Source organism: Vulpes lagopus, chromosome 12 (assembly GCF_018345385.1).
Source record: "Vulpes lagopus strain Blue_001 chromosome 12, ASM1834538v1, whole genome shotgun sequence".
Lineage (NCBI taxonomy): Eukaryota > Metazoa > Chordata > Mammalia > Carnivora > Canidae > Vulpes > Vulpes lagopus.
The window spans coordinates 47866712-47890655 of record NC_054835.1 but is presented as its reverse complement, the minus strand read 5'-3'; the positions used below and the strand labels follow the sequence as shown (position 1 = coordinate 47890655).

Genomic DNA, 23944 nt, shown 5'->3' with positions numbered 1-23944 from the left:
AAGCCATGGCCGAGTGCAAAGGCAGTGCATATAAGGACAGTTGCTCCCATACATGTCACCTAGTCTGGGTCTCCCATGCTGAGTGCTCTGCTGACCTTACCTGTCAGGTGACTCTGTGAGGTCATGATCATTAACCATATTCTATAGGTAAAGAAACTAAGGCACAGAGAGGTCAGTTAACTTGCCCAAAGTCAGCCGGCTCATAAGTGGTAGACTTAGAATTTATTTATTTTTTTTAAAGATTTTATTTATTTGAGAGAGAGAGAGAGAGAAAGAGCATGAGTGGGGGATGAGGAGAGAGAAGCAGGGAGCCCAATGCGGGGCTCCATCCCAAGACCCCGAGATCATGTCCTGAGCCGAAGGCAAACACTTAACTGACTAAACCACCCAGGCACCCCAGTAGAGCCAGAATTTAAATCCAAGGAGCCCAATGGCCTTTCTGAAACCCTTAGAATTTGTAAAAAGGAAAATATAACCAAGTTTCCAGGCACAGAGTCTGACTCTTCCAAAATTCTCTTTTCCTTCCTTCATTTAAAGCAAAAACTCCTCAGCAGACAGGAACCAAGGCAATGTAACAGACTCAGCTCAGGTGTCACCTCTTCCAGGAAGCCTTCCCAGATGTCCCATAGGGCCCTTGTTTATGCTTCTGCGGCATCCCCTCCCCCCCCACACACACCTCCATCAGCCAGCTGCCCCCCGCCCCCCCGCACTGCTAGCATCTGTTCCCCTCTCCCCCTCCCCGCCAGGCCAGGGGCTCACCGAGGGGTGCCTGCTACCTGCTTGTTTAATGACATTCGCTCTCACTGGTTACAGAAATCAGTCCCCAGTGTTCCCTTTGCCCTTTGTAGATCTGCTTTCACCCACGAAGCTTGTGTTCACCAGTAGTAATCGTGACACCCCTCCCCTGGAGGTCAGTTACCAGGCATCGAGGGCAAGTTCAGGACTTCTGTCCCTGGGGTCCAGGTCATGAGGTCGCTGGCTGTTCCTGGAGACGGTGGAGCATTTGGTCCTCAATGTACAGTGACAAGACCTTAAAAATATGTCAGGTGGCTTGGTTGGGCATCAGTCTTTGGCTCAGGTCATAATCCCGGGGTCCTGGGATTGAGTCCCGCATCAGGCTCCCTGCTCAGAGGGGAATCTGCTTCTCCCTCTCCTCCGGCCCCCTCCCAGCCCTCTGCTTGTGTGTGCACTCTCTCCCTCTTTCTCAAATAATCTTAAAAAACAAAACAGGGATCCCTGGGTGGCGCAGCGGTTTGGCGCCTGCCTTTGGCCCAGGGCGCGATTCTGGAGACCCGGGATCGAATCCCATATCGGGCTCCTGGTGCATGGAGCCTGCTTCTCCCTCTGCCTGTGTCTCTGCCTCTCTCTGTCTCTGTGACTATCATAAATAAGTAAAAATTAAAAAATTAAAAAAAACAAAAACAAAAAAAACAAAAACAAAAAAAAAAAACCCCATGTCCCACCTGCCCCTCAGGTGCAGGACCATGTGGTGTATGAAAGGTGTGGTGGACCGAAACCAAGTTCCCAGACACGGGAGGGAAACTAGGAGGGAGACTGGAGTGTCCTGAGCAGTCACCTTCTGCAGCTCCATGTTCCTCCTCTCATCTACTCGGCAGCCCCCCCCCCAAAAAAAAACAATCGCTTGTATGTGCACCTTGCAGTACACACTCCTTCAATCGTGGTGAATCGTGTTCTTTCATATAAATAGATTCAATCTTTAGGGGGTCTGATTGTGGTAAAATACACATAACATAAAATCTACCGTTTTAGCCCATCTTAAAGTATACCATTCAGTGGCACTTAGTGGATTCAAGCTTTGTGCAACCATCACCACCTTCTAATTCCAGAACATTTTCATCACCCCCAAGGGAAACCCACCCACTAAGCAGTCACTCCCAGTTCCTGCCTCCGCCAAGTCCCTGGCAACCACTAATCTGCTTTCTATCCCTATACATTTACCTATTTTGGACATTTCATATAAATGGGATCATACACCATGTGGCCTTCTGTGTCTGGCTTCTTTCACTTAGTATTATGCTTCCCGGGTTCATCCATCCTGGATCGATGCTTCATTTCTTTTTATGATTGAATAATATTCCGTTGTGTGGATATACTACATTTTGTGCATCCATTCATTCGTTGATGGGCATTTGTGCTAGGTCTCCCCTTTGGCTATTATGAAGAACGCTGCTCTGAATATTCACATACAAATATTTGCTTGAACACCTGTTTTCAGCTCTTTTACGGACATCCCTGGGAGTGCAGTTGCTGGGTCATATGGTAATTCTAGGTTCCACTTTTTGAGGCACCACCAAGCTGTTTTCCGTGTGATTGCACCATTTTATGTTTCTTTCTTTTTTGAGAGACAGGGAGAGGGAGAGATTCTTAAGCAGACTCCATGCCCTGTGCAGAGCCCAACGCAAGGCTTGATCTCATGACCCTGAGATCATGACCTCATCCCAAATCAAGAGTCGGATGCTTAACCGACTGAAGCACCGAGGTGCCACTCACCATTTTATGTTTTTACTAGCAAACATATGAGAGTTCCAGTCTCCCCACATCCTCACTTCCCTGAGAAATGGTTACCCATATTTTAGGAGCACATGGGAGCTCAGAACAGTTAAGTAAGTTGTCCATGGCCGCACAGCTGTTTGCCGGCAGAGCTAGAGCTGGAGCTCAGGTGCTCTGCACTCTTGACTGTCAACCTCTTCTCTTCCAGTGCTTGTAGAGCCCAGGGTAACAGGCTTAAGGTTCATAGGAATTTCGCTGTGTTCCTGGCTCCTGACTCTGCACCTGGCATTCCCCTGCCTGGTACAGCTTGCCCTCCGAATAAAGGTCCCACTGAGGCTGGTGCTGGGAGCATCCTCCTGGCAGCCATGAGCAGGAAGCCTTGGCATGCCAGGAAGCAGTGCCTTCCCCCATGGGATAATACATTCAGACACCACCCACCCCCAGCCATCGCCTTAGGAGGCAGGCGACTTCTTGCGTAAATCGCACTTGGTCTCAAAATAGGTGGCTGTTCCCTGGCGGGTGACCTTGCCTTGCACCTCTTCATCCCGAAGACCCAAGATACCTTGGTCTCTCAGTCTCTCCTTGCTCCTCAGAAGGAGTGTGCCAGGTGCTCTGGGGCTGGCAGATGCGTCGCACCAAGGCCAACTCCATCCTTCCAGGGCACGAGGCACCTCTTTGATGGAGCTCGGGGTGAGACATGAGTGCTATGGTCAGGAGGGCCCCCCTGTTTTCTGGAGGGGATGCTGTCTCCTGGAGAAGGTAGACAGGGTTCGCTCTGTGCAGAGAAAATGCCTTTTTTTTTTAAACCTTCTGCATCAGGGTAGCCCAATCATTCTCCCACCTACCTTCAACTCCAGCTCAATGGTGAGACCACCTCTGGCCTTGCTACTGCCCCGTAACGGAAATCTTGACCTTCCCCCTAGATCTTAACCCTGATAACCTGGACCCCATGGCCTGACCCTCCTGGATGCGACTCCCATTTGTTACTGCAGAGCCACTAGGGCTTTGCGGTCTCAAAAGCCAGAGCCACCTCCTGCCCCTCAATGTGCGTGCCCTCAGGCCAGTGGCATGTGCTCTCTGAGCCTCAGTTTCCACATGAGTGGGGAACGTCCACATGGCACTCACAGAGTCATCATGACAACTGAGTGAGATTGTTGTGTAGAGAACCAGCTGGAAGGCTGCCTGGCCAAGGTGGGAATTCACAAACACTAGCTTCTGCCCTGCTTTCCCTCCTTGCCTCAGTCAACTGCCTGACCTAAGATACTGCTAACCTGGGGCCCAACAGAAGTGATCCTGGCACCCAGTTCTGCATGTGGTGCTCCCTCGCCTTCCAGGCCCGTTCGCTGCCCCAGCCCCAGGTCAAGATCTGAGACCCTCGTTCCAAGGAAAGCCCTCGTCAGCTCTACAAGTGATGGGTGGAGTGGCCAGCGCCCTTTTGGACTTCAACAATCTAGAGAGAGCATTTGTAGCAGGAATCCCTACCCACTTTCGGATGCACATGTCTGCCCAGGGAGTACTTGTGCCCAACCCTAGCTACGGTAATGGGTGTGTCGGTAGACACATTATAATCCAGGCAAACCCAAATAGAGGGGCTCCTGCATGCTGGGCACAATGCTGGGTGAGTACCCACACGTTACTCCATCCTCACACAGCTCCATGAAGGGGGTTCTGTTTTTATCCTGCTTATATAGATGCAGAAGCAGAGGTACAGAGAGGTGAGGCCACCTGCCCCTGCCCAAGGTCACAGAGCTGGTACGTGATTCAGCAGGGATTTGAACCCAGAGCAAATTTGAAAGACACCTGACCTTTGTAACTTCTTGGGCTACAGCCCCAAGTATGAACTTGCAGTGGGTAGGTTCCTACTACCTCTCATGCTTCTTTTGCTCTGGGGGCATTGATTGCCACTCTGAGGACACAGCAGAAAGGGCCCCAAGGGGACCCCCTACTCAGCCCTCTGTATCCTTGGCTACCCCTCTCTGAAACCTACTGTGGGACATTGCTCTAGATTTCCAGGCAGCCCCCCATGCCTTTCCTTCATCCTACAACCACAGGAGACTTCCAGAAGCTTGGAAGCGGGGAGCAGCCTCTGAGTGCCAGGAGCTATGCCAAGCCCCACATACCCTACTGTATTTCATCCTCTTAGCACTTATACGAGGGAGTATAATCTCAAGTTTCTAGGTGAGAAGATGGAGGGCCTAAGAGGTTAACCAAAATGTCCAGATGAGAGCACAGTATGCCACACAAGTTGGGAGGCTGGAGGCTCATGGCCAGAGCTTGGCTGATGACAATGCCAGGTGTGGGCTGCGCCCTGGGTGTGAGTCACTTCATGCACTCCTCACTATGTCCCTGAAATGGGTGCTGTGACTGCCTTCATTAAGAACAAGGCTCTACAAATTCAGACTAAAGTGTTGCTGGCTGATAATGCTATTTGCACCAGTTGGATTTCAGCTTAGCTTTGAAGGTATATGATGAGCCCAAGCAGGTAGCATTTTTTTTTCTCTGCAAGAGAGACGGGTGTGGGGCTACAGCAGAGGCCCTGCTTCCCTCTAACCTTCTCCCTTACCACCCCACCCAGCTGGTGACCTATGTTCAGACCCTGCTGACAGTTCCCCAGCACTGCGAGGAGAGAGGAGCCAGGACATCCAAATCAGATAACTAGGTGGCCCTTGAGCATTGACTGAGAACTCATTGTCAACCAAAGTGCCAGCAGGCGATGGCTGGCCATTAAGGGAGCACCACTGGGTTCACTCAGCTTCAAGATCAATTCATATCAAAACCACAGCCAACATTTGTTTTCCGTCCTGCTTCTGTGGAGGGAAATAAAGCATGGGAGGCACAATATAGAGACATCATTCTGCACTATTGATTTCTTCCACTCCCTCCCCTTCCCTCTGGATCGGACTGTCTCCCTCTTGATGAATATGTTGTTGTGGGAAGATGAGAAACACTCATCATGTGAAGGGCTGGGAGTTGCCGCACTGAGCAGGAGAGGCTGTGGAGGTGAGTGAAGCCAGCCAGCGGAGGGAGGCCGAATGGCCCACTGTGCCCGGTTCCTACCCCCGGAGAGGCAGATCCAGCTCAGGGGGCCCCTGACACCTGTGTCCTGGGGATTGCACTTCTGGCTGAGTGGCCTCCCAAGGTTTTGTCCTGGGGTCTACCCTGCCTCTTCATGGGGAGTATGGGGTGAACAACACAGGCAGAGGACTGTACCTCCAGAGGATGCAACTTCACGTTCTCCCTGGGCAGGACACCTCTCTCAACCTTGGTTTTCTTCCCTGCAGAATGAATCATGCCATCCCTAACACCATCTTCCTAGACTTGATAGGAGGATCCAGGGAGGCCACAAACCTGTAGGAAAGTATTTGGTAAAACATCATTAATGCCCAGAGTCAAGGTCAATGTGACAGATCAACAAACACTTCTGTGCCATGTGTTTCTCCCTGTTTGCCTGATGACTGACCCCAGGTCTCTGGGTAGATAACCTTTGTGGGATCAGATGGTCAGACACGATTTAGAGCACTATGAAGGTGTGGAATTCAATAACTGAGAAAGAAGATGAGGTAGAGGATTAAAACCTCTTCTTCCTCCAGGAGATGGGTCCCAGGACAGCTCCCTGCCAGTCTGGCCAGGAGCTGATTGCAGTCAATCATCAACAAGCCTGTGGAGGTGAAAAAGCAAGTCAGTAGTCACCCTGCCTCCAGCCCGATGAGCTGCAAGTGGACGCAGTCCACAGGTCTGCACGACTCCCCAGCACTCCCTTGCTGGTGTGGGCTGCCTGTTTCACTCCCTGCTTGTACCCACCCTTTCCCCGTGGCAGCTCCATTCCCACACTCGCAGCCAGGGACTGAGATTCACAAGGGGAGGGGGCCTGAGGACCCCATTAATGGCCTGCAGAGTTCCATGTGACTTGGGCATTGCAGACTGAGGTCAGTTGTCCATTAAGCTATGGAACTGAACACTCCACTTAGCAGTGTATATGGGACACAGTTAAATAATGAAAATAAAAATAGAACATTGCAAGAGCCTGGGGCAGGCTGGCTTATGCCCCGGGAAGAAGCAGAGAAGGCCATTCCGGGGAGAGGGGAGGGAATTCACTGTCAGCCTCCCTCTGCTGTGGAGCTGCTCTGGTTTAAAATACGTATTTTTTTTCTTTATATATAGGTCATCTTTTGTTAATTTTTAACTTAAATTAGTTCGTAGATATGTGTACACGCATGCAACCCCAGTGGAGAAAATCTGTGCTTGTTATATAGCACATTGGGAAATTCAGAAAAGTAGAAAGAAGCAGTCTTCCCTCCTCTCCCTGACTCCATACTTCTGGATGGGGGCCTTAGAAATCTCTGGTACCATACACCCCAAGAAAGAAAGGGGACTGAAAACCGAACCCCTGGGCTCCAGGCTGCACCACCACAATCAGCAAGCAGGGGGCAGGTCAGCCCCTGACCCTTTTACCTAGCCTGGCATTGTCGCTTAGCTTCTGGAAGAAAGCTAATTTAAAAAAGGGAAAAGATCATTATGTCACTTTAATGAACATGTGGTGCGTATTTATTAGACAGAATTGAAGAAAATAAATAGTAAAGTAGGAAGAATAAACAAATTTATGCATAAACTTCCCATCAAAACACCACTCTTACTATTTTTCTGTTATTTTACAAATCAGCAAATTACCGATGTTTTTTATCCCACTTTTTTTTTTTTTCATTTAACATTGTCATACCAGCATCTCCTTCAATGACAACATTGTCATTGAGGACAGGAACTGTCCATTGAGTGGATAAAACCCTAGTTCCTGTAACCCTTCCTTCTCAGAAAGGCATTTTGGTGATTATGAGCATTTTGCTGCTACAAACAACAGTGAGTAAACACCTTTGTGTGTTTTTTTTTTTTGTTTTTCCTTTGTGTGTTTTTGTACTTACATTTATATCTATTTCCTAAGCTGCAATTCCCAGAAGTAGAATTTTTGGGACCAACAGTAATGGACCTACTTAGGATGGATGCCTGTTGCCAAGTGGCTTTCCCCCACTTGACTTGCTCACCAGTAGAGTATGAGTGTTACTGTTTTAGAGCTGAAGTTGTCTTTTCTAATTGAGCTGCTTATTTTAAGATCATTGAAGATTCACATGCAATTGCAAGAAATCACGGATCCCATGTACCCTTTATCCAGTTTTCCCCAATGGTAACGCGTGTAGCATGACAGCACAAAAGCAGCCACAACCAGCATATTGGGTGAATGCAGTCATTTCCACACCACCAGGGTCCCTCCTGTTGACGCTGGCCTCCCCGCCTCACCCTGGTCTCTGATCCCAGCAACCACTGATCTGTCTGTCCTCCATTTCTTCTTTTTTTTTTTTTTTTTTTTGTCATGTCAAGAATCTTACAGAAATGGAAGTGTGAGGCAAAGTCTTAAAGAAAATTATCATAAAAAAACAGATGAAACAAGATTGCAGATAGAAGAAATAGAGAAAACACATTTTTTGGATTGGCTACTGTCCAGGCCAGCTCTGTCCAACAGAAATAGAACGTGAACCATGTGATGCTGTTTAAAATTTCCTACAGCCGCGTGAAAAAAGTAAAGACATAGTAAAATTAATATATTTTATGTAGCTCACTATACCCTTTCAGCATGTAATCGATGTTTTAAAAACAACCGACGAGTTATTTTAGAATCTTTCTCTGTAGTCTTAGAAATCTGGTGCGTATTTTGTGCTGACAGCACGTGTCTTCATTTGGACTGGCCAAATTTCGAGGTGTTCCAGAATCACATGTGGCTTCCATGCCGGATAGCTCTGCTTTAGTCCAAATTGAACTGAATACAAACCATGAGTATGGGGGTCTGTACATCTCCAGGCTTGAGAGGGTCCCCATGTTGGCTCACGGCTCTCAACCTCACCCACACCTTGGAATCATCTGGAATTTTTTTAGTAGTTGATGCCTCACCCCATCCCCACTCAACCAAATAGTCAAGCATAATTGGTCTTGGAGACAACCTGCATGGGATTTCTTTTCAACTCCCCAAGTGACACTAACAGGCAGCAGGGATTGAGAGCGACTGGTAGAAGGGCTTGAGGTTGTGTCCTGTCCGATCCTGTCTGGCTGTGGGATTCTGAGAGAGGCCCTGGGGATGCCATTCTCTCATCTCATCTCATCTCATCTCATCTCATCTCATCTCATCTCATCTCATCTCAGTTCCTGACCTGACTTCTTAGAGAGCAGGCACTTCCTCTGAAGCAGTTCCTGAAGGTTTCTATACCTCTCAGCCCTGCAGAGTTCCACTCCTGTCTCTGCTTTATTCGGTTGGAGACAGTTCATCAAGCCTGGTTTTAAAGGGAGATGCACACAAGCTTCCTCACCCATTGCTCCCACCCTACCGGCGCCATCTTGTTCCCCTGAGTATTTTCCCCACTGGGATCAGCCTCCTTGGTCGCCAATCTTGTTTCTGGATCACTGGCTGAGAGCCCATGACCTACTTTATGCCACGGAATCCTCACAGCTACTCTGTAAAGAAACAATCATTCCTATATTATTGATGAAGCTCGGACAGGCTCGGTGAGTTGTCTGAGGCCCCCAGGGCCCCCACTGCGCTTCTGGGCTGGCCTTGACCAAATGGCCAATGGCATTATGAACTGAGCAGCCAGAGTCAGACTGAGGCTCATGCTCGTCCTGCCTTGCATTTCTTTTTCCAGCCCAGGGCTCCTATGCCTGATGGCTCTCGGGCCTGTGAGGTATGTCACTGGCTGAGAAGGACAGAGAGCTGGAGCCCTTGCCTCCCCTGCCTTGTCACCAACCATCCCAGGCCCGATGAGAGATGAGGAACCCCCATCCCTTCTTGTCGGCCCTGAGTTCCCTCCCCCAGACTTGACCTTTGTCATCCAGTCAGGAAATATCAAAATCTTTAAAAACTCCATAAGCACTTTGACTTCATCTCTTGAAGGTTGTGAGGCATCTGCTGGGGTACAGGCTTCTAGGGACCCTCAGGGACCACTGGCCCAACTCCTGAGACCGAAAGAGCCAATGGATTTTCATTCCACATCCCACATGGCCATGGGCCTCCTGATGCGTGCAGGCAGGGCTGCGCTCACCACCTGGCCATCAGGGACTCAGAGTGGCCTACACGTTTCTTCATCTCAAGTCATCGGGGCAGAGAGGTGAACAGGAAGCATCACGTTGAGAACTAACTCAGAGAAACGCATCATCCCCATTTATGCTCCTCTGTCCTTGCCCAGGCTATCACCCTGAAACGGCTGGTGCATCCCCCTTCCTTTCTGCACTAACGTTCAGGAGCACTGGGAATCTGGGCTCGTGGGTGCTGTTCCTGGGGACAGCAACCTGCTGTCACCCCCCAGGGGAAGCATGCCCTTTGCCGGGCTCCGAGCTGGCCTCGGGACCCCAGTGCTACCCAGGCAGCTCCTCCAAACCAGACTGGTTTTCCTCCCCAAGCTGCCTCCCACCTCTCCTTACTCTCTCCTCCCAGGAGGAAGAATCAGCAGCAGAAGAAATCTCTCCCTTGAAACATAAATACCCTAAGCATGGAGGGGGCCTGGACGTGACCAAGAATAACTCCAAGTGTCCAGCAGGAAACACTCCGTTACTTTTTTCTACTCTTCTTCTCTTCCTCCTCCTCTGTAATCACTGTTTACATCACTACTTTTTATAAGGAAAATCTCTGGCTCGTCCAGCCACCTGAGTGATGCAAAGACCAGGGACAAAGGGACTCGAAATCTTCAGCCCTTTTATCTTCAGCAAGAAGCTGATAACGTTGAGAAAAATCAGAATGAAGTTTTCACTTGACAAGTCAAGTGTCTCCACTGTCTGGAAGGGAGTTGCCAAGGTGGTGAGCAAAGCACTCTGTGGAAACCTAACCAGTGCATCTCCAGGCGAACCCGTCTGAGAGATGAGCCAGAGGCAGTCCAGCATAGCAGATAAGGCCAGGTAGAGAGGTTCGAGTCCCAGCTCCCCCCGCTTTCTGGCTGGGCGACCTTGGGCAAATGGCTTAACTACCCGCCTCCCAACTCTAAAGTGGGGGTGGTGACCAGGGTCAAGCTTAGCTGTGTGCACCTCCTAAGCACCAGGCTGCTGTTCTTCTTTTAAGCTGGATGCGCTTAAACTAGCTCATTTAATCCTCATTACCCTGTGAAGAAGTTCCTACTAATATTATCCTTATTTTAATAACTGTGCCTACTGCAAGGGGTTGTTGCAAGGATTAAATGAATTAATACATGTAAATTGCTTAGAGCAGTGTCCGGGTCAGCCTGCAGGAATCGGGGAGGCAGGAGCGTGCACAGGTGAGAGAAGCAAGCAGACCCCAAATCAGGGTGCTGAGGACAGGAGGAAACCCTGGACCCAGCTCTCTCCGCAATCGTTTGCAGACTGGATCTGATAGATGGCCAGTGTCACCAAAATTAGATCAAGTCTGAACATTTTTCCTGTCTACATGTATTAAGACCATATTAAGACATGGGGTACGGAGTTGTTTTTCCTTTCGGGCTGGTTTTTATTGCACCCCATAGCTGTGGGGGCAGTGATGCTATAGCTCGGCCGGCCCTGCAGGCAGTGTGAATGGGAGGAGGTGGCCACACGGGTGGGCTTCAAATTGTCAACAATTAAGACTTCGTGCCACTAAATTATGTGGTTTGCAGTCCTCACCGCTGCTCTATTTCTGTGGAATCTGAAAGAAAAAGGAAATACACAACCCTGTCTTTTCTAAAGAGGATTTGGGTTTCCACAAATCCTGCAAAATCAATCCATTTCTGTTGGGGTGCAAGTAAGGGAGGGACTCATTTCATGTGGGACAGGTGTTACGGCTGGCCAGGACGTCTGTGGGTGGGCTGGTGCGTCCCCCTCTGCTGCCGGGGACCCTGATGTGCCACACAGTGAGGGTGTGACTTGGCAGGGCGGAGGGAAGGGTGTGCCTATGGTTCATGGCTAGTGGCAGGGCGGGAAGGAAAGAAGCTCCAAGGCGCCCACACATTTACCCAAGAACCCACCTCTGTGTTGGTGTAGAGAGTAGAATTCTTTAAATTTGTGGGTTCAAATGGTAATCTCCATCACTGCATGGGGGAGAAATGCAGAGTCTGGGCTTGGGGGCCAGACACACCTAAGTTTGAATCTAATCTCTGTCACTTAATGAGCTGAGCGACCACTATGTCTTCGACCTCAGGTCCCTCTATGGAAAGAAAGAATAATAGGGCACCTGGGTGGCTCAGCGGTTGAGCGTCTGCCTTCTGGCTCAGGGCGTGATCCCGGGATTCCGGGATGGAGTCCCACATCGGGCTCCCCGCAGGGAGCCTGCTTCTCCCTCTGCCTGTGTCTCTGCCTCTCTCTGTGTTTCTCATGAATAAATAAATAAAATCTTTAAAAAAAAAAAAAGAAGAATGTGACTTGGCAAGGTAGATAGATCTCAGGATATTACGGATGCTCAGTAGATAAATGGGCCCAATAAGTGGCAACTGCCATCACCCTCTTCATCATCGTGGTCATTGTCCTGCCCTAACGCTCACATTCCATGGTCTTCGATGCATATTTGTGCCTGGCATGCATTCACAGTGCAGGCACATGAAATAAAAGCAATCATCTCCATTACCTGCAAAGCTCTTTTTTTAAAAAAATATTTTATTTATTATGAGAGACACAGAGAGAGAGAGGTAGAGACACAGGCAGAGGGAGAAGCAGGCTCCGTGCAGGGAGCCCGATGTGGGACTCGATCCTGGGACCTCAGGATCACGACCTGAGCTGAAGGCAGACGCTCAACCACTGAGCCACCTGCAAAGCCATCCCGACCTGCAAAGCTCTTAAACCAGCCATAGTGGTGAGTGTCCTACGCACCCATTCCTTTATTGAGAGCTTCCATTCTAAGTGCCTTAACACGAATCAATTCATTAGTGCCCCCAACCACCCTATGAGGAAGGATTACTGTAATCCTATTCTACAGACAAGGAAGCCATTTGGCTAAGTCTTTATGTGAATCATTTAATGAAATCCTCAGACAGTCCATCGAAGTGGGTATCTCTCCAGCCAGAAACTGAATCTGAAACTTTGATTCACTGAGCCCTAGAAGGGATGGATGGCTAGAAAAATGAGATAGAGGAAATGGAGCTCTTGTCCCACCCAGGGCCCCTGGGGAGGGGGAGGACTCAGCAAATGGGCGGGAGGTGGGGAGCCACCAAGAGGGAGTGGTGGCACCATGACTTAGAGGGAAGACAGCCCATGTGCCCCCTGTACCTCTGCTGGACCCCTTGCTTTTGCAGGCATGTCATCTCCTCCCCACTGCTCAGTCCAGCTCCTCTTCTCTTCACACTGCACTGAAGATGGGACCTCAGCCTCCAAACTATTCAGGGAGGCCCTGGTCATGTTCTCATTTCTGCCACATCAGGTGGTGGATCAACATCGGGGACCCTGCCCACAAAGAGGGAGGGGAAGGGGCATCGATCTCATTCTCTTCCTCCTCAAGACCTTGCCTTAAATGAGAGTGGCTGGTTTTTAACCTGAAGCCCCTGAACACATACCTGTGGGATGTAACCACAAGGCCACCCTCCCCTTGCCTTTTTTTTACATTGATCCAGGGGGACTGGTTCTACTCTTGGCTCCAGATAAACACTTGGGCAACCTGTATGGCTTTTCCAGTCTCTCAAGAATACAAAGTTCCCCAGCCAGAACCTCGACTGTCCAGTCCCAAATGACAGCCACACCTTCCAACTTTAGGCATAATGACATCAATTGGCCACCCTCAGCTCATCTGTGTCGTGGTGGGAAGCCTTTCAAAGCCTTGCAGAGGGGGACAGCTGGCCTCTTCTTTGCTGGGCTCCTCCCTCATGCTGTAGGCTTGGAGGGGAGACAGGAAGAAGAGGCAAGAGAAGTAGAATTCTTACCTGACTGATATATAGTCAGGACATGGCATAGACTCTCTGGGCTTGGGAACATTCAAGGCTGTCTCTTTCCTTGGGTTCTTCAGAGACACCCCCACCCCCTTCCCATCCCCAGTGCCTTCAGATTTGTAGTTCCGTTCATGTGGATTTTGCACGCTCTCGTGGTTCCTTCCTCAAACTCTTAGGAATCCAGTGGTTTCCCCCGCCAGCTTCTGTCTGCCAAAGCTCCTTCCCCTTCCTGGCAGCCATCCTGGATCACAGCCATCTTGGACAGGACCCTAGTCACTTCCATGCTAGTGCTGTGCTCTCGAGCTTGACCCACTGGTCCATGGAAATGCTCCTACATCCCTTGTCCTCATAAACTGGCAGTGCAAACCAACAACAGAGCAGCAGTGAACTCTCCTTCCCTCTTACAACCACAGCAAATAGTCAACATCTCGCTCCCTGGAGATTTTCTTGGCCACTGGACTCCCAACATATATTGAATCCTCTCACTAACCTTGAGGTTTGGGGCAGGGATTTCCCATCCTCCTGCCCTCTATGGGATAAGCAATGAGGGGCTTTTCTGTGGCCCTTTTTGCACATTCTTCTTCACAAATCTTTCATTATCTTCAATTCAGTTAACAGTTTTGCCATCAGTATGAGTGAGTGCTTTAAGCTTCATGAATCTAGTTCCCCATCACTCTAAGTCTTCTAGGGTGCTCTGCTCACAGTTTTGGAATATAGCACCTACTATCTTAGGGATTTCTTTCACTCTCTGACTTTTTTTTTACTCTCTATATATACACATACAATTTATAGGTAGATATACAGAAATATATACTGTAGTAAATATATAGTATATATAAATATATAAATGTATATATAAATATTATGAAATATAAAAACATTTATATATATATATAGGATATATATAGTATATATCATTATTTTTTTTTACCCAAGGGTATCATACTATACACAATTTCCTGGACTTTTTTTTGCACTTAATAATTTATCTTGGAGAGCTCTCCAGATTGAACATACAGAGCTTTCTCATACTTAATAGCTACAGAGTATTCATTGTATTATATGGCTGGATCCTAGTTTATTTAACCAGCTCCCCCATTGGTCATTTAAGTCGTTTGCAGTACATGGAGTGCTGCAGAGATATCCTTCCACATACATCTTTGTATAGTGTTGTGAATATATCTGTAGAGTACATTCCTGGCAGTATTAGTAAGTCATGCAGTAATCGCATTTTTAATTTTCATGAGGGTCCTCGAATAGATCTGCATATTCACTTTCACCAAATATATATGAGAGTGCCTATGTCTCACAACCTGGATATTCATTCATTCATTCATTCATTCATTCATCCATCATTTATTCATTCTTCCTTTCTCTTTGACGCTATCTTGCTGGAGGTTTGCCAATTACACTACTGTTTTTTTTTTTTTAAATTAGAGGCTTGTTTTCATTAATTTCTGCTATTTTGCGGTTTTCTTCCTCTTACTTAGAAAGGGAATTTATCTGCATTTTTTCTATCTCCTTGACATAGATATTTAAATCTTACTTTCAGTTTTTCTTTTTTTCTAATACATGCTCTTAAGGCTACAATTTTCCTTCTAGCCTAACTTTGCTTTACACCACAAGTTTCAATATCATGTTTTCATCATCATTCAGTTCAACAAAGAGAAATCTTAAATTAGAGGAAAAAAAGGCACATTAGCTTCAGAATAATTCTGCATATATTTTGAACCCACAAGATACTATTATTTTTCCTTTTTACATTTACTCTTTATTTAGATTTACCCACATAACTGACCTTTTCATTCTTTCTTCTTATTTCCTGTATTTCTGTGCTCCAGTACCAGATCATTCTACCTGAATAATCTCTTGAGTATTTTTTAAAGATTTATTTATTTATTTGAGAGGGGGAGAGAATGGGGGAAAGAATACACAAGTAGGGGGAGGAGCAGAGGGAGAGGGGAAACAAACTTCCCACTGAGTAGCTCAACATGGGCTCAATCCCAGAACCCTGAGATCACAACCTGAGCCAAAACTAAGTCAGACACTTAACCAACTGAGCCATCCAGATGCTCCAAGGATTTATTTTGTTGTGACTTTATTGATGACAGATTTCACTTGGTTTTCATTTTTCTGAAAATGTATTTTTTTACAGATTTTATTTATTCATGAGAGACACAAAAGAGAGGCTCAGCTGAGCCAACAGGCATCCCTGAAAATATTTTTATTTCCCCTTCAAAATTGAAGGATATTTTTGCTGGGTATGGAATACTAGGTTGATTATTGCTTTCTTTTTAAAAAAATTATTATTATTATTATTTTTGATGATTGCTTTCTTAAAGCACTTTAAAAATGTTATCATGTGGGATGCCTGGGTGGCTCAATGGTTGAGTTCCTGCCTTTGGCTCAGGGCGTGATCCCAGGTCCAGGGATCGAGTCCCACATCAGGCTCCCTGCAGGGAGCCTATTTCTCCCTCTGCCTATGTGTCTGCCTCTCTCTCCCCCTCTCTCTCTCATAAATAAATAAATAAAAAAAATCTTTTTAAAAAATGTCATAATGTTATGTCATGATTTACATCATTCCTGTTTCTGATGTCTCTTGTTTTGTCATAGTTTTGCCTCTTAGTGTGTCTTTTAATTTTTGATTGAATGCTACACATTTTAATGGAAAATTGTAACACCTCTTAGTGGTGTTATCTTCCCCCAAGTAAGATTTACTTTTGTTTTTGGCAGTCTATTAGATCAGAGAAGACTGCATACATCCAATCATGAATTGAACTGATTGAAATAGGCTTCAATATTGTGGGAGCTGATCTCTTGTTCACCTATAGTGTAAACCTTCCCAGGTCCTCTGCTTGAAAGATTGGGCTATTTATCAGACCTGTCCTTCTTGGTGAACCCTGAACACTGATTATTGACTCTGTAGTGTCATGAGTCTGTTGTAAGATCCTCACAGCCTTTTTCTCAGCCTCTCAGACCCACACTCTGTATGAATGGGCACATGCTTCAAGTGGAAAAGTTGTGCAGCATGGTGGGCTTAAGTCATTGCATTTCCTTTATCTTCAGGTCTTGACCTCTAAAACTTTGAGGTTTTTTGATTCCTCCACAATGTGTTCAAAGAGATATTTTTCATTTTACTAAGCTGTTCTAGTTATTTTCACAGGAAGTTTGGTCCAATACAAACTAGTTCATCAGAGCCAGAAATGGAAGTCTAAAATCTCTTTATAGTTTCATTTAATGATGTTTTATTTTATTTTTTCATCAACATCAATCTATTTTAATTGCTGTAGCTACATAGTAAACATAAATATCTGGTAGGTCCCACTCATCTATATTTATTTTTTAAAGAATTTTTCAGGTGTGCCCGGTGGCTCAGTCAGTTGAGTGTCTCTTTATTTTGGCTCAGATCATGATTTTGGGGTTTTGAGATCAATCCTTACATCAGGCTCTGCACTGGGCATGGAGTCTCATAAGATTCTCTCTCTCTATCTCTCTCCCCCCCCCCTCTTCTGTCCTTCTCTAGGCAAAACAAAACAAAAGAGCAAAAATGAAGAAAAACAAAACAAAACTTAAAAGGATTTTTCAGGCTCTTCTCAAATGTTGCTTTTTATTATTCTAACCTTAACTTCATATGTCATTTTTCTAAAGTCATTGAATTCACAGATTAATTTAGAGAGCTGACTTTTTTTTTTTTTTACTTTATGATAGTCACAGAGAGAGAGAGAGAGGCAGAGACATAGGCAGAGGGAGAAGCAGGCTCCATGCACTGGGAGCCTGATGTGGGATTCGATCCCGGGTCTCCAGGATTGCGCCCTGGGCCAAAGGCAGGCACCAAACTGCTGCGCCACCCAGGGATCCCGAGAGCTGAGATTTTTATGACATTGTCTCTCTACCTAGAAACATGATATTTTATTTATGAGTCTTAGTTTATGTTTGATAGTTTGAAGGTTTTCTTTATATGGCACTAACATGTAACTTGTTCAGTTTATTTCCCTATAGCTTACCCTTTTGTTGCTACATAGACAACATTATATTTTCCAACTCTATTATAGCTGTTGATTTGTATATGTTATTTATGTGTCCACCTGTTTATTTCAACACTTTTATTATTTCTAATAGGTTTTCTTTTTAGCTGATCTTGATGGAGGCATCCATGTGCCTACCATCTTCCACTGATGATGATGACAATGCACCTCAAAAAGTCTCAAATCACTGATGTAAGACATTTTGCTTTATATTGAAGACTCTGACATTCCCTGGAGCATCATCAATAGTATAGAAGACTTAGAGAAAGGTTCCAAGTCTCCCTTTTCTCTTGGCAGAGATAAGGGAAGAACTCTTATCCTAGAGCAAATTGGAATTCTCTGTGTCCATATGAGGGGGACCTTTGTCATAATTCAGGCAACAGGGATAAAAATATCATTGAAACCTTTCAAAGAAAGCCTGACAATACTTCTAAGAGTGTAAAATGTTTCATATCCTTTAACCCAGAAATTTCATTTGCAGGAGTAAATCCTGAGAAAATACCTTCAAATGTCCACAGATACTTAGCTATAAGGATGTTTGCCTATCATTGTTGCAGTAAGGAATTTTTTGAAACAACTTAGTTGTTCCACAGTAGGGAAGTGGTTGTAGCAGTTTTGATATATCCAAATCAGAGGATATATATTCTGCAGCTACTGAAAATAATGCAGAAAATATTGATGATATTAAGTAAAATGAAATGAAGCTATGCTATGGCATGTGCAGTATGCTCATATTTGTAATGCATAGAAACAATATAATTTTCATAGAACAATTCTGTAAAGAAAGTAATATTGATAATACAATTGCTGTCATCACAGCTTGGTTAATGCTTCCCGGTTAAACACTCTCCTGCTTGACTTGTTGTCTGTGGCCATACCTTAGGAGAAACATTGTGGAGACTTTGTAGGACATCTTGCTGGACCATCAACAAAGTCTTGGTCAGCAATGTCCCCAGCTGGACTTCTTTTTCTGGCAAAAGCAGTGGCCCTTGGTGCATGCCCGTGATGCTTCTCGGTTTCCTATGGGATCTGGTCCATCAGTAACCTCCTACTATATGACACTGACCTCCATTGCAGGAGGTTTGGGCACACGGTGTCACAGAGTTGTGTCAGAGCTCTGCATCCTTAGCTGTATAGCTTGGACTCCTGGCAGACAGACTGACTCTGAGTTTTGCTTTTAATCTCAGGTCAGGGAATGCTTGATATGCCGAGAGCATATTCCTTGGGTCTTTTGCCAGAGGACAGTGAATCCTTGCCTTGTAATGTCACTTCCTCCAGAGGGCGCTAGCATTGTAGCAGGGCGAGTTTGGTGGGGCCAGCATGGAAAACAGACCATTCTTCAGCCCCAGACAGCAGCTTCATGATCACTTGGTGGAGGGCAGTGTCTCTAACTAAGGGGAGATGGGTCCTAAATTGGGAGACCAAGAGAGTAATGAAGCCTAAAGATCTCAAATCTTCAGCTGACACACTTCCTTCTGATACTGAGCCCCTAATGTGCTTGACACTTAAATATTCAATACACATTTGCTAATGTTATATATATATAATATGTTATATATATAACTATATATATAACAACATATATATATATAATATGTTATCTATGTCTACAAAAACACCACTGTGCCTGCCATGAAGACTTTTTACATGACCTTGCAGAGCATTTTAGCTTCTCGAATGTGAAGAACCTAAAATCTCTCCAATCTGAATACCTTAGATGACAGGGAGATTAGAGAGGGTTGGGATTTGGCAGAGATAGAAATGAAGGCAATTCTGCAGGCAGCAATTGCCATGATAAGAGGGTGATTGGAGAACTGGATGGAAATGAGAAAGTCTGGGACATTTCGCCCCTTTCAGGAACAAATGTACCCTATTAAATCTGCCTTGTTGTGCACTGCTCTTTGGGTGTCTGGCAGTGGTACTTTCCGACTGCAGCATTGTACTGAGATGGCCTGAGGTGGCTCAGCTTATCTGATTACACTGGTATAAATCCTCAAAACAATTCTTGTGAAGCTTTCCCTGTTTTACAGATGAAGATACTGAGGTTCAGAGTGGTCATATGACATGGGAGAACTGGCATTCCAACTCAGATTTGTCTGATGCCAAAGCCCCTATGCCATTTACTTCCCAGCATAGCTATAATAAATTCTAGGATTAAACTATGACCCTCAGGCCACCTGGAATTTATGTTATGCTTAGGCAGTGAGAAGAAGATGCTAATTAAATGAATAATAGTTATTTGGGCAATTTCTGCTGTATAACAGATTGCTTCAAAACCCAATGGTATAAAACAACAACTATTGGGGCACTTAGGTGGTTCAGTTGGATAAGTGTCTGACTCTTGATCTCAGCTGGGATCTTGGCCTCGGAATTGTGAGTTCAGGCCCCTTAAAAGCAAAACAAAACAGGGCACTGAGTGCCTCGGTTGAGCATCTGCCTTTGGCTCAGGTCATGATCCCTGGGGTCCTGGGGATTGAGTCCTGCACTAGGCTCCCCGCCAGGGAGCCTGCTTCTCCCTCTGCTATGTCTCTGCCTCTCTCTGCATGTGTCTCTCATGAATAAATAAAATCTTTAAAAACAAAACAAACAAAAAAACAACTACCATATTTTTCTCATGATTTTGTGGGTCAGGAATTTGGGAAGTGCTCAGCTGGGCTGTTCTTTTTTGGGGGTTTGTCATGCAGATGCAATCAGACCCTGTGTGGGGCTGCAGTGATCTGAAAGCTCAGCTGGGCTGGACGTCCAGGGTGACCCAATCCCATGGCTGGGAGCTCAGCTATTTAGGGTCTGCAAGGCAGTGGTTCTCACCCAGGGGTGATGTTGCCTCCCAGGGGCGTTTATGTCTAGTACAATAGGGGTACACTGGCATCTGGAGGATGGAGACCGGAGATGCTGCTGAACATCATGCAGTATACATCACAGCTTCCCACAACAAGGATTTGTCCGCCCCAAAATGTCAATAGGGCCAAGGCTGAGAAACTCTGCTCCAAAACCCGGTCATCTCAGATGATTCAGACTTTTCACCTGGGGACTGGCTTCCCCCTGCAGGAGCTCCCCAGAGAACCAGGCAGAAACTGCATCTCCTCCTATGACCCAGCCTCAGAAGTCATGTGGCATCACTTCCATGGACTCTGTGGGTCAAAGTAATCACAACCTTGCCTAGACTCAAGGGGAGGAGAGGTGTGTGGATCCCACATCTCAGTGGGAGGGGTGTCAAAGAATCTGTGGTCACTGTTTAATCACCATAGAATGTGATGGGGAGTAGCACAAAGGAAGCAGACAGAGCCACAGGGCCACTGGGGGCTGTCATCTGGTCACCAGCTCGTCCTGCTGGGTGTTGGCCAAGCTGACACTGAGTCACTTAGACCAGCTCACAGGAACAGCTGCTGTCACTGGCTCAGAAGCCCTGTCAAGAACCCCCATACCCCAAACCCTTCATCAAGCGCTACTGGGCTTCCTCTAGATTAGTGGGAAGCTGAAATCAGGATGTCTGCATTGGACTATCCTTCCACTTCTCTCCTCCTCTCCAGTTAGACCCTGTCCACCCTGCCACACACACTCCCAGTTCTCCAACTGGACCCTCACTCACATCTGTAAGCTCACCTGTCTCTGAGCACCTAAGCACTTCATTATTGGCTTGGGCAGGGAAGTGTGCCATTAGTGATTTAATCTCCACAAGACATTTCTCCCTAATTGCTAGTCATGGATGATAATTAGCAACTGTTAATTCCCGACAATTAACAAGCTAATTCTTAGAGGTAATGGCACCAGGGCAATCATCTTTAAAGGCTCAAAGCTGCCGTGGTTCTGAGCCCCAAGCTCCAAAGGATGACACTGCATTTTGGCATCTCCAGCCCAGAAATTAACTGGGGCCCTACCTTTTTGTTTACAAGGGCAGTGATTGGATGATTGATGACTCTAATCTTTAGTTTTCTTCCTGGATATATGGGGAGTTTTTTTAATAAGCTTTGCCGAGCACAGAACAATATAAAGAAAATCAAATGCCCATAACCTTATGACCTGAAAGTATCCACCATCAACATTTTGGTTTATTTCTTCCCAGTCCATGAATTTTTTTTCATAGTGGAGCTTCTGGCAAACATGTGGTGTTACCTCCAGCTTTATTCATTTAATGTTATAGTGTAAACATCTTGTCTGCTGGTGGCAACTTAGAAAAAAAGGTCTGCCTCCCCCACGAGAAAAATCAAATGGATGTTGCAGCCAAGGGAGAGGATTCATGAGAAGGAGAAGCTACCGTGGAAAAGCAAAGGCCTGATTATATGGGAACTAGGACTTCATTCTAGACCAGAAGGTCTTCAAGGGATGGCTGTCCCTGCCCTACCGGCTGAAGACATCGGCTGGAAGAATTTGTGCACAGTCACGGGGGGAGAAAGGCTGGGAACTAAGATGCTAACAGTGGTATTGCTTTCAGAGTGGGCAGGTGCACTAACTTCCCTCCTCATGTCATTTCCCATGTGGCACAGAGGAAAAAAACATTGGATCAGCATTCAGAAGATTTCCAGTTCACACTCTTGTTCCTCCACGGAGCTGGCTGTGCGATCTCAGGTAAAAGCTCTCCTCTGGACCTTGATTTTCTTAAATGTGCTTTGAGGAGAGCATTAGTCTTCCCGCCCTGGAAGATGGTGTTCGGGATCAGAAATACCGGGTTAGAGCTCACCTCTCAGTGTGAGAAGATACGCCGGCTGACTCCCCCAAAGTAAACCCCGTAGGGTCAGGAGACAGCCTTTATGTGCCACTTGGCTAGTCCAAAGACAATGTTCCAAAATACCACGTCGCACGCATTTCTAGATTCCCCAGGGACCTGCTCTGGAGGTGCCTCTTCACCCCAAATTTCTTGAACCTGTTTATTTCCTCAGTAGGGAGATGATGTAGCCAGAGCATAGACTTGTACTGACCCAGAATGACAAGTGATGAGAGGCCATGAGGAAGATACCTTCCCAAGATGCCCTCTCTGGCTCTCTGTGTTTTCTTAAGGCCACTGCTGCTTCCCATTGTGGGCCCTGCTGCTCTCTCAGGGTGCGCTTGAACCTCAGAGTCCTTCTTAACACAGAGAAGTCCACCACAGCCGAGTTCATGCCTCCATCTCTCCCCAAGCTCTTGGGGAGATCTCATGCTATACCTTAATTGTGTCGGGGCTGCCTTGGTTCTCACAATAGGAACCCTTCAAGGGCAAGGAGAGGGTTGTGTTCATCTTGCCTTCCATGTGGGCGTAGAGGGTTTCTCAGAGAAGAAAGCGGGGGACCCTTGCAGTGGCCTGTCAAGAGAGCTGTGGGTTCCTGATGGGGAGAGGAAGCACCCCTATCATCATGGCCTGGCCTGTCGGTCTTCATTCATCCAGTGAATGAACCCCCTGGGTGGGGTTGACTTTAGTTACCTCCCCAAGGCCCCCCATTTTGGCTTCCTCAGAGCTGTGGATGCTACCACCAGTTCACCCTCTCTCCTGCCTCCAGAGCCCACTTCCTTGGCCACAGGCCACCCGGTGACCTCTGGGAAGATGAGTGGCTGCGGGAGGAAGGCCCTGACCCTGCTGAGCAGTGTCTTTGCTGTCTGCGGCCTGGGTCTCCTGGGCATTGCGGTCAGCACCGACTACTGGCTCTACCTGGAGGAGGGCGTGGTCCTGCCCCAGAACCAGAGCATGGAGCTCAAGATGTCCCTACACTCGGGCCTGTGGCGTGTCTGCTTCCTCGCAGGTAAGGGCACCCCAGGGTGGGCCAGCCCTGCCCCAGAGAGAGAGAGAGAGAGGAGCAGCCCTTGCCCCCTGGAAAACCCACTTAAGAATCTCCTTGTTGGGAAGAGATGCTCCCACTCTAAGGGGGCAGTTCATCAGGGATGGTCCTTGGGAATTCTAGGCAATGCTTCCTGCAGCAACCATGGCTGATTCCAAACCCAAGCCCTGAGTCACAGTGTCCACTGGAGCAGAGCCTGTCATCTCCTGGCACCTGAGTACCCCTCACCTGAGAGCTGAAGGTAGCCACGCCTTCCCCATCCTTCCACATACTCTGCCTCCCAGGCAGAATGAGACTGGCCTCACATGGGTCTGGAACTGCCCTTGGATGTCTTAGCTCATGGAGTTATTGGCCCCCGGGCCTCCCCACAACACTCCAAGGCAGGAGTTCTTATTTCCACTTTACAAATAAGCAAGTGAAGATCCAAGGAGGCAAAGTAAGTGTCATGTCCACTAGTTTACAGAATGGAAAATGTTTAGCAGTGTCCTTGTCCCAATGCCATGAAAAGGGAAAGAGAAAACACAGATGCAGGTCCTTCCAAATCTGCAAGATGGTACAGGCTTTGATCCCCCCTATCTGGACCTCCCTCCAGTTGGTGAAGACTTCTCTGGAATCCTTGAGTTGCTTTTCCAAACATTTTGTCTCTTTATCATGGCCCAGAATGAGCCTGCACAAGAAAAGCATCTCCATGCCCTGAGACTGGTCGCAAGCTGGCTGGAATCCCCCATGATGTGACCATTGAGCCTTTCTTGAAGGGCCCTGCCACCTACGTGTACACTGGGCAGAAGGA

The 23944-nt window shown here is 46.9% G+C and overlaps 1 protein-coding gene across 1 annotated transcript in view; it reads left to right on the top strand.

Annotated features, from left to right (window-relative positions):
- CACNG5 (calcium voltage-gated channel auxiliary subunit gamma 5) overlaps positions 1-23944 on the top strand; it is a 37931-nt gene that overhangs the window by 6898 nt on the left and 7089 nt on the right. Inside the window, exons 2-3 of the mRNA XM_041726011.1 lie at positions 21892-21973; positions 22879-23118. Of these exons, the coding sequence (XP_041581945.1) occupies positions 22923-23118 (196 nt within the window). The 5' untranslated portion in view covers positions 21892-21973; positions 22879-22922. The remainder of the gene's footprint in view (positions 1-21891; positions 21974-22878; positions 23119-23944) is intronic.